The sequence below is a fragment of the Octodon degus genome, unplaced genomic scaffold (genome assembly GCF_000260255.1).
Source record: "Octodon degus isolate 3935 unplaced genomic scaffold, OctDeg1.0 scaffold00184, whole genome shotgun sequence".
Taxonomy (NCBI): domain Eukaryota; kingdom Metazoa; phylum Chordata; class Mammalia; order Rodentia; family Octodontidae; genus Octodon; species Octodon degus.
Genome location: NW_004524760.1, coordinates 200,159 through 208,333, shown reverse-complemented (window position 1 = coordinate 208,333; position 8,175 = coordinate 200,159). Strand labels below are relative to the sequence as shown.

The following is an 8,175-nucleotide window of genomic DNA, read 5'->3' as shown; positions in this document are numbered from 1 at the left end:
AAATAAAGAAAAGAAGAAGAAGAAAGAAATGGGGATGTTGTCTGAACTAATTCAGGGACCATCCCCAAGGTAAAATAAGACAGTGCTTCCCAAGTACCCTATGGTTCCTGGCCCTAGCCAGTGACTGAAACCTTAGCCATTATTGTTCCTTAGCAGGCAAGTAGGTAAGACATGATCTGAGTCCTCCTGGAGCTTGGAGTCCATTAGATTCCCCACTCATTAACTTTGGAGCAAGTGTAATTTAACCACTGAGTCTTGACTTCCTCATCTGTTTAATGGCTTTAATACGCCCTACATCTCAGGAGAGTTTTGAGAATTACAAGGTACAGAGCAGATGTACTAAGTGTTTGTCATTGCTTTGGTTGAGTGTATGAAGAGTGAAGGTCATGGGCTAGGTGCCGACTGAGTGGTAGGTAGAGTGGATGAGGTAGAGTGCTGTGGGCTGGGAGGAAAAGAAGAGAATCAGGCTGTGCTGGTGCACACTTATAACCTCAGCTGCTTGGGAGGTTGAGACAGGAATATTGCAAGATCAAGGCTAGCCTGGGCAACTCAGCAAGACCCTGTCTCAAAATTAAAAAAGGGCCCGGGATGTAGCTTAATGATAAAGCACTTGCATAGCATGCCCTAGTATTTGATCCCTGGTACTGCAAAAGAAAAAAAGAAGATAAAAAAACTGTGCTGGGTAGTAGAGTCAGGGCAAAGGTGGCTGGGCTGTCAAGGGGATTTTGGGTGCAGGCATAAAGCTCAGTGTGTGAGGCTTGGTTTGGGACACCAGGGGGGTGGCCACTGGGTTGAGAGAAAGGGATGGATAGATGTGCAGGCAGGTGTGGGTGGGCAGTTGGGGTGCTGGACCTGCCTCCTGGCTGTGATCCTCCTGCATTCTTTTCTTCCCTTGCAGTTTCATCTATGAACTAGAGCACTTCAATGGCGTGGCCGAGCTGCTGGAGATCTTAGGAAGGTGATTGCCTTGTCTCAGCTGGAGTGTAGGATTCTGTGGGGAAGAAAGTGGGCCTCAGATGACCTGGTCATCTGAGGCCCACTCTTGTCTTCTGTTTCTTCCCAGCATCATCAATGGCTTTGCACTACCCCTGAAGACTGAGCACAAACAGTTCCTGGTTCGTGTCCTGATCCCCCTGCATTCTGTCAAGTCGCTGTCTGTCTTTCACGCCCAGGTGAGGCCCAGGCCTGGTCCTGCCACAGCAGGTGCTCTTGCCAGTCAGGGTAGCTGGTGGGCCCAGGAGGTCAGCCTGACGCTCACAGGAACCATTCTGTACTTATTCCGTTCCACCCACCTTAGAGAATTTCCACCATCCCTTGAAGGCTGACCTTGGACCTCTGTTAGCCCCTTCCCTCTCTCCCTAACCTGGATAGAATGAAACTCTTCTCCTTCTATAGTCACAAAAAGCCAGGTGTGGTGGCATATACCTGTAGTCCCAGCACTTGGAGGCTGAGACAGGAGGATTATTTCAAGTTCCTGACCAGCCTGGGCTACAAAGTGAGCTCAAGGCCAGCCTGATATGAGCTGTATAGCAAGAATATATATATATGGTATAAATTATCTACATATAATATATGTATAATTATATATATAATTTTATTTTACTCTTCTCAGACTATAGGAATCTATTAGGGATCCTTTTGCAAAATTACCAATGGTTAGTTTGTGGAATGTTCTCTGTGAAGTCATCATTGTGTCCCCCACATCCTACACATGGTAGCTTGTGCTTCCAGGGTAGCAGTCAGGGCCAGGAGACTAGGGGTCATAGGCAGTAAGTGAGCAGCCACCTGGTACTCTGTCCCCTCTTGACTCCCAGTCCTTCTCCTCTGCCTCTTGCAGCTGGCATACTGTGTAGTGCAGTTCCTGGAGAAGGATGCCACCTTGACAGAGCATGTGAGTATCTCTTGGGGGGAAGGAAGACCCCTCACTCTGCAGGCGTGACTCCTTTCTACCTTTATCACACAGGTGATCCGGGGGCTGCTCAAATATTGGCCAAAAACCTGCACCCAGAAGGAGGTAGGAGGAAAGTTTCTGATGCCCACCAGAGGAGGTGGGAAGGGCCCAACGTCCCAAAGGCAAGCAACAGTGTGTGTATGTTTCTAGGGGAGATGTGAGCTGTGGTCCCTCTCCTTCCACTGCAGGTGATGTTTCTGGGGGAGATGGAAGAGATTCTTGATGTCATCGAGCCCTCCCAGTTCGTAAAGATACAGGAGCCCCTCTTCAAGCAGGTGGCTCGCTGTGTCTCCAGCCCCCACTTCCAGGTAGGGATGGACATGGGTGAGGTGAGGTGGGCTGTACCTGGGAAGGTTAACCAGTTGACCAGACATTCTCTCTGCCCTCATCTTGTCCTCTGGGTCTGATGATAGGGAGATGCTGGGCTTAGTTAGGATCAGAACACCTGGGGTGGGACTCACAGATACCTTCATTGCTGCTGGAGGGGCCTTGGGCAAAACACTTCATCTCTCCGAATCTGATAAAGTTTCTTTAACTGTAAACTGGGCCAACAAGTTCTTCAGAGACTAGTGAGGAGAATTGAAGGGTTCAGGACTGTAAACATGTTTGGTTAATTGATCTAGAAGGGAAGGAGTGCTGTTCTCATTTTGCCCCATTTGTGAACGGCTTTTGTTATTCCCCTTTGAGGATCCAGTTAGGCTTCTGCACACATCCCAGCTAGCTGTAACACACTTTCCTGCATTTATGCCCTGACTCTGTCACACTCTTCCCCTTTCTCCTCTTTTTTTTTTATAATGATAGTTATTGAACCCGGGGTCTCACACATGCTAGGCAAGTGCTCTTAGCCTGTGCTACACCCCTTTCTCCTTTTTTTTTTTTTTTTGTGTGTGGAACTGGGGATTGAACTCAGGGCCCTGCGCTTGCCAGGCAAGTGCTTATTCCACTGAGCCATCTCCCCAGCCCTTTCTCCCATTCTTGTGCATCATATCTGCAGTGAAATCTGTTCTTCCTCATGGGAACTTTTGATATTTCACTCTCTTAAATAGCTTAATATCTAGTATCTCATTTTATTCTTAAAACATCTAGTAGAAAAAGGTATTATTAGCCCCATTTTACAGCCATCTGAGGCTGCACAGTGAAATGCTTTTTATGAGGTCACATAGGCATGTTAGTGTCTGGAGTGAAGTTAGGATTTGTGCAAATGTTGGCTTCCAAACCCAGGGCTGGCTGGCTCTCTCTCTCTTGTGGTACAGAGGATCGAACTCTGGACCTTGTGCATGCCAGGCAGGCACTTATGCCTGCTGAGAGCTGTCTCCCCAGCCTGAGGGCTCTCTTTATCACTTCATTTCCTCCAGGGGTCAGTGAGCCCTCATGATGGGGTGTGGTGATAGTGCAGGGCTAGATACCAGACCTTGCACACAGACACTCCATCTGCCACCGTCCTGCCCCAGGTTGCAGAGCGGGCTCTGTACTTCTGGAACAATGAGTATATCCTGAGCCTCATTGAGGACAACTGCCACACTGTGCTGCCTGCTGTGTTTGGGACCCTCTACCAAGTCTCCAAGGAGCACTGGAATCAGTGAGTGCCCAGGTTTTGATCTAAGCCTCAGAAATGGACCTGAAGCCCATCCAGCTGCAGAAGATCAGAGAAGGTGTCAAAGGGTGGGCTGAGGGCTGAGAGGGAAGTGAGGCAGTGGTGCTGAGGTGCTTGGGGATGTGGATGTTGTAGGGAGCAGGGACAGACAGAATGCCAGAGGGAGGTAAGGCCAAATTAACGTTTTAAAAATCACCTCAACCCCTCCCTTGACCATGCCAAGAACTATCGTCTCTCTGATCTACAATGTGCTGAAGACCTTCATGGAGATGAATGGGAAGCTGTTTGATGAGCTCACGGCCTCCTACAAGCTGGAGAAGCAGCAGTGAGTGCTGGGGAGAAGAGCAAGAGTCTGGGCCTGGGACTGAAGGGTACAGAGAATTCCCCAAGCTTTCAGTCAGGTGTCCCCAGTTCCCCCTCATGTTCATACACGTGCTGAGCCATCCTATGCCAGCTTCCCACTGCATCCTCCAGCCCTTCTTCCCAGTATTTCTCAGGGACTACCCTGCTGTGACTCTGTGGCTTCCTTCCCCACAGCCAGACCAGCTCGTGTACTGCATGAGTACAGGTTGGGAGCAGTCTCTCAGTGCTGCCCTAACAGTTGCTGTACGATATGGTTCCGAGCCTCACCCTTAGCGGCAGGGGGTGATGAGGGAGGTTGACTTGGGAGCCCTGTCTGAGGCAGCTATATCACCTTCTCTCTTCAGGGAGCAGCAGAAGGCCCGGGAGCGCCAGGAACTGTGGCAAGGATTGGAGGAGCTGCGGCTGCGCCGATTACAGGGGACCCAGGGAGCCAGGGAGGCCCCTCTCCAGCGGCTCACACCGCAGGTGGCCACCAGTGGGGGTCAGAGCTAGAGCCCCCAGAAGGGGAGAAGCTAAGCCCAGAGCTTTTAGTCCCTCCATCCCTTCTCCTGCCCAGGGGCCCAAGAGGCACACATCTGGCCCTGGCCTTGCCAGTGTGGGCCCTGAGGACTCCCTGGCCAGCCTGGCGTGGGCAGCTTGCACTGGGGAGACAAGAAGACAAGATGGTGGTCTTGGCAGCAGAACTCTCAGGCCCTTTGTGGCAAGACTTGACCAGGGCAGGCTCAACTGGGAAGCTGCCACCAGGGCTCTGGCCTGTCCATAGCACTGGGTTTTGGGGGCAGGCAGGCTCCCACCCTGCTCCTGCCCAGGGCTAGGTCTCACAGTACCTCACCTGCCCTGTCTCAGGTGGGTGCCACATCCTTCCTCATCTCCACTGTGGGATCTGGGGTCTATTTATTCTGCCCAGGTCACCCCCAACACAGACACTGTCCTGGCCCTGGGGCATTCTCCTCCCCTCTACTCCTTCGCCCTGTCTTTCCTTGTCCCCTTTTTATTTATTGGGCAGGGGGAGGGGTGAGGGCACAGGCAAGAAAAGATTCACAGTGTCCTCGGGTGCGGGGGGTCACAGTAATCACAATCTATCCTCTTCTGCTGCCTGGGGGTAGACTTAATAAAGAGAGAAACTCAAGAGTTGCTTGCTTTATTTAGGGGCAAGGACAAAAGGAGGGGAAGGGACAAGAGACTGCATAGGAGGGTCAGGCAGAGATGAGGAAGAGGCAGAAACCCCTCTTCTCAGGAGGTGGTCATTGTGAAGTAGCTCCTCATTTAAACAATCCCACAGCAAGTGGACAGCAGGACTAGAACTAGTGGCTAGAAGCGTGAGAGGCGACACATGTCACACTGGCAGGCCCTGGCTGTGAAGATCTCAAGCTCCCTGCTCCGGTTCCCCGCACACTGCAGCTGCACCTTCACCTGTGGGAGAGGGAGTCCACATTGGTCCTGCTCCTGGGCCATCCTGGAGCCTCTGTCTCCTCCAAGCAAGCACCCCTGCTGGGCTCAAGTGCCCCTTACCTTCTGCAGTCCATGGATGGTACAGCACTGAGAGATGGAGGTGATATTGTGCCGATAGCCACTGGCCACCAGCACAGAGTACCGGGAGGGGAATGCACTGGACTCACAGTGACCCACACAGGCCTGTGCTGCATGGGAACCATGGCAGGTTCCTTGGCGGTCACTTCGTACTGTCACATTAAAGGCTGCAAGGAAACAGGCAAGCAAAGATGCTCCTCTGCAAAGGCTGCCTCCATGTGGATGCGATTGGTCTCAGTCTGTTAACTGTCCCCTCCCATTGCTCCTGACCCCCTGTCCCTGAAGTACTCACGATGCAAGTGACAGCCTGGGACAGCTACCTCCCGACTCCCACCTTCAGAGACTGCCAGGACCAGCAAGCAGAGGAACCTGGCTCCAGGGGGTGCCATTGGCATCTGAAAAGGTGGGTGGTAAGGGAGCTGGGCAAGTTCTGGGGGCCTGCAGTAAGTAAACAAGCCCCATCCGGAGGGGCTGTTTCCTGACTGCCTTGGATTGAGGTCACTGGCTGGGACCTATATGTCAGCCCTCTGTTCTGTGATTCTCCCCTGGAACTTCCTAAACTATCTGGACTGCAGATATTGTCCTCCCTCCACCCTTTGGCATCTGCAGGGTCCTCACCCACACCCCCATGCCCTCCGTGCTTCTGGCCTCCAGCCCCAGGGAACTCACCGATCAGCCAGCAACCACCAGCAACTCGAATGGCTGGCAGGACCCCAGTGCCTCCTGCTGGCTCCACACTGCAGGCCACAGCTCTCCAGGGTTTTATTAGTGGGTATTTTGGAGCCACGCCCTCTCAGAGATTGGTTTTCTGAGGAGGCTGCCTCCCAGTTTGAGGATTCAGAGCAGTTCTACCTGGGAGATCCTATTCTGACACATGGTCTTCAGGGAGGACTCTGCTGCTTTCTGCTACCCTCTGTCTAAAAAGCTGCCAACAGTCCCTGGCTAGGAAAGCAAGATGTAGTGAAATGTCCAGGGGCTGGTGGAATATGTGGCACATGCTGCTGTGGAAGAGGGGTCAAGTCTCTTGGCCACCTGGTTCTTCTTTGCTGTATGACATTGGGCAAAACCTTGGGCATGGTACTCCCTGTTCAGGCCCTTGCCACCCCCCAGGCTTAGAATTACTAAATTTAACCTGGCTGTCTCATACTGACTATAGACCAAAGAGATTGAGAATCCCTTTCCAGATCTTTCTGGACGGGAAATCACAGGTGAGTGGTACAAAGCCACGAGGCCTAGGGAAATGAGTTATGTCAGAGCCTCCAGACCAGCATTAAGTGGATGTCTTTTTTTTTTTTTTTTTTTTTTTGAGGAACTGGGGATTGAACTCAGGCCCTTGTGCTTGCCAGGGAAGCGCTTAGTCCACTGAGTCATCTCCCCGGCCCCAAAGGGATGTCTTTTTATGTCCTGGTCAATGACATAGAATGGGGCTGTAAGCGACAGGGTCCTTCTAGCCCCTGGAATAACAAGAGACTCGTTTCTAAAACAGCCTAAAGGCTGGGGAGATGACTCAGTAGAATAAGTGCTTGCCTGGCAAGCACAAGGGCCTGAGTTCAATCCCCGATTCTGCAAAATAATAATAGTAATAATAAAATAAAAATAAAAGAGCTTAAAACTGTCAACCTCAGAAAGGATGGTTGTTTGGGGAAGCTCTAGTTTTATAGGTGAGGCTACTGAGGCTCAGAGAAGGAAGATTACTAAAAGTCACACAGGGCTGAGAGTGGTGGTGCACCCCAATAATCCCAGCCTCAGAGGGCTGAGGCAGGTAGATCGCCACTGCTTCAAGGCCAACCTAGGCTACATAGTGAGTTTAAAGGTCATCCTGGAATAGCTGGGGAGACCAGTCTCAATAAAAGTTACACAGCTAGTCAATGTTTGGGCTGGTGTAGCACTCAAATCTGCAGTGCAGTCATGGTCACAGAAATGTAGCAAGGTGGGAGGAAACCATAGTTGGCAGTAGCTAGAGGTTTGGGCAGAGTAGATGTCATAAGGAAGCCTGGGTTTGTTCTGGGCAGTCCCACTCAGGACTGTTGCCTCATGACCTCCCTGCACCAGAGCTAGCTGGTTCCCTATAGATAGTGAAGCACACCAAATTCTACCCCCTCCTTTTCGAGCTCAGAAAATCACTAGAGAGAAAAGAAACTTCCCAAGGCTTCACTGTAGCACTCAGATCTTCAAATCCTGCAGCTGTGCCTTTCAGCAACTTTGGCTAACAGATCATGCTTGGGGTAGCAGCCTTGGGCAGTGAACAGAATTTGAGAGGACTTGTTCCCAGTGTTGTTAATCTCAAACCAAAACCAGGACTTCCCCGCTGGTGCTTCCTCGGCTCAGGTCCTGGTCCTCCCTTGCCAATCCCTCCTACTATCTACCTCCTTTCTTTTTCTTGTCAAAGCAGAGGTGGCCCAGCAAGGAGATTCAGAGAGACCTCAGTAGTCCAACTCCCAGCTTCTCCTCCTTACATCCCCTCTGGTAGGGGACACGTGATGGGGTATATAAACCATTGGAAAGGGTTCATCACCTCACAGGCTAGCCCATTCTAATACTGTATGTCTCTAATGGTTAAAAGTGGGTTGGGGAGATAGTTCAGGAGAATCAGGGCTTGCCTGGCAAGCGCAAGGAACTGAGTTTAATCCCCAGTACTGGAAAAACAAAAAACAAAAAACAAAAAAAACCCTCTAATGGTTAAAAGTAATTCCTTTGGGGGCTGGAGAGATGGCTCAGTGGTCTAAAGCACCTACTT

The 8,175-nt window shown here is 51.2% G+C and overlaps 2 protein-coding genes across 7 annotated transcripts in view; one reads left to right on the top strand and one right to left on the bottom strand.

Annotated features, from left to right (window-relative positions):
• The window catches only part of Ppp2r5b (protein phosphatase 2 regulatory subunit B'beta), a 9,342-nt gene extending 4,303 nt beyond the window's left edge, over positions 1-5,039 (top strand). Inside the window, exons 7-14 of the mRNA XM_004643734.2 lie at positions 899-958; positions 1,064-1,172; positions 1,838-1,891; positions 1,964-2,014; positions 2,140-2,259; positions 3,403-3,530; positions 3,769-3,870; positions 4,253-5,039. Of these exons, the coding sequence (XP_004643791.1) occupies positions 899-958; positions 1,064-1,172; positions 1,838-1,891; positions 1,964-2,014; positions 2,140-2,259; positions 3,403-3,530; positions 3,769-3,870; positions 4,253-4,400 (772 nt within the window). The 3' untranslated portion in view covers positions 4,401-5,039. The remainder of the gene's footprint in view (positions 1-898; positions 959-1,063; positions 1,173-1,837; positions 1,892-1,963; positions 2,015-2,139; positions 2,260-3,402; positions 3,531-3,768; positions 3,871-4,252) is intronic.
• Positions 5,040-5,049: 10 nt separating this feature from the next.
• Gpha2 (glycoprotein hormone alpha 2) overlaps positions 5,050-8,175 on the bottom strand; it is a 54,313-nt gene continuing 51,187 nt past the window's right edge. For 5 of the 6 annotated variants that reach the window (XM_023703925.1, XM_023703926.1, XM_023703928.1 and 2 more), the window contains 3 exons: positions 5,731-5,833; positions 5,421-5,605; positions 5,050-5,321 (listed from right to left, as the gene is read on the bottom strand). In XM_023703925.1, coding sequence (XP_023559693.1) covers positions 5,220-5,321; positions 5,421-5,605; positions 5,731-5,833 — 390 coding nt within the window. In that variant the 3' untranslated portion in view covers positions 5,050-5,219. Of the gene's footprint in view, positions 5,322-5,420; positions 5,606-5,730; positions 5,834-6,107; positions 6,349-8,175 lie in introns of those variants that run through there. The other variant, XM_004643733.2, reaches the window with a different exon arrangement.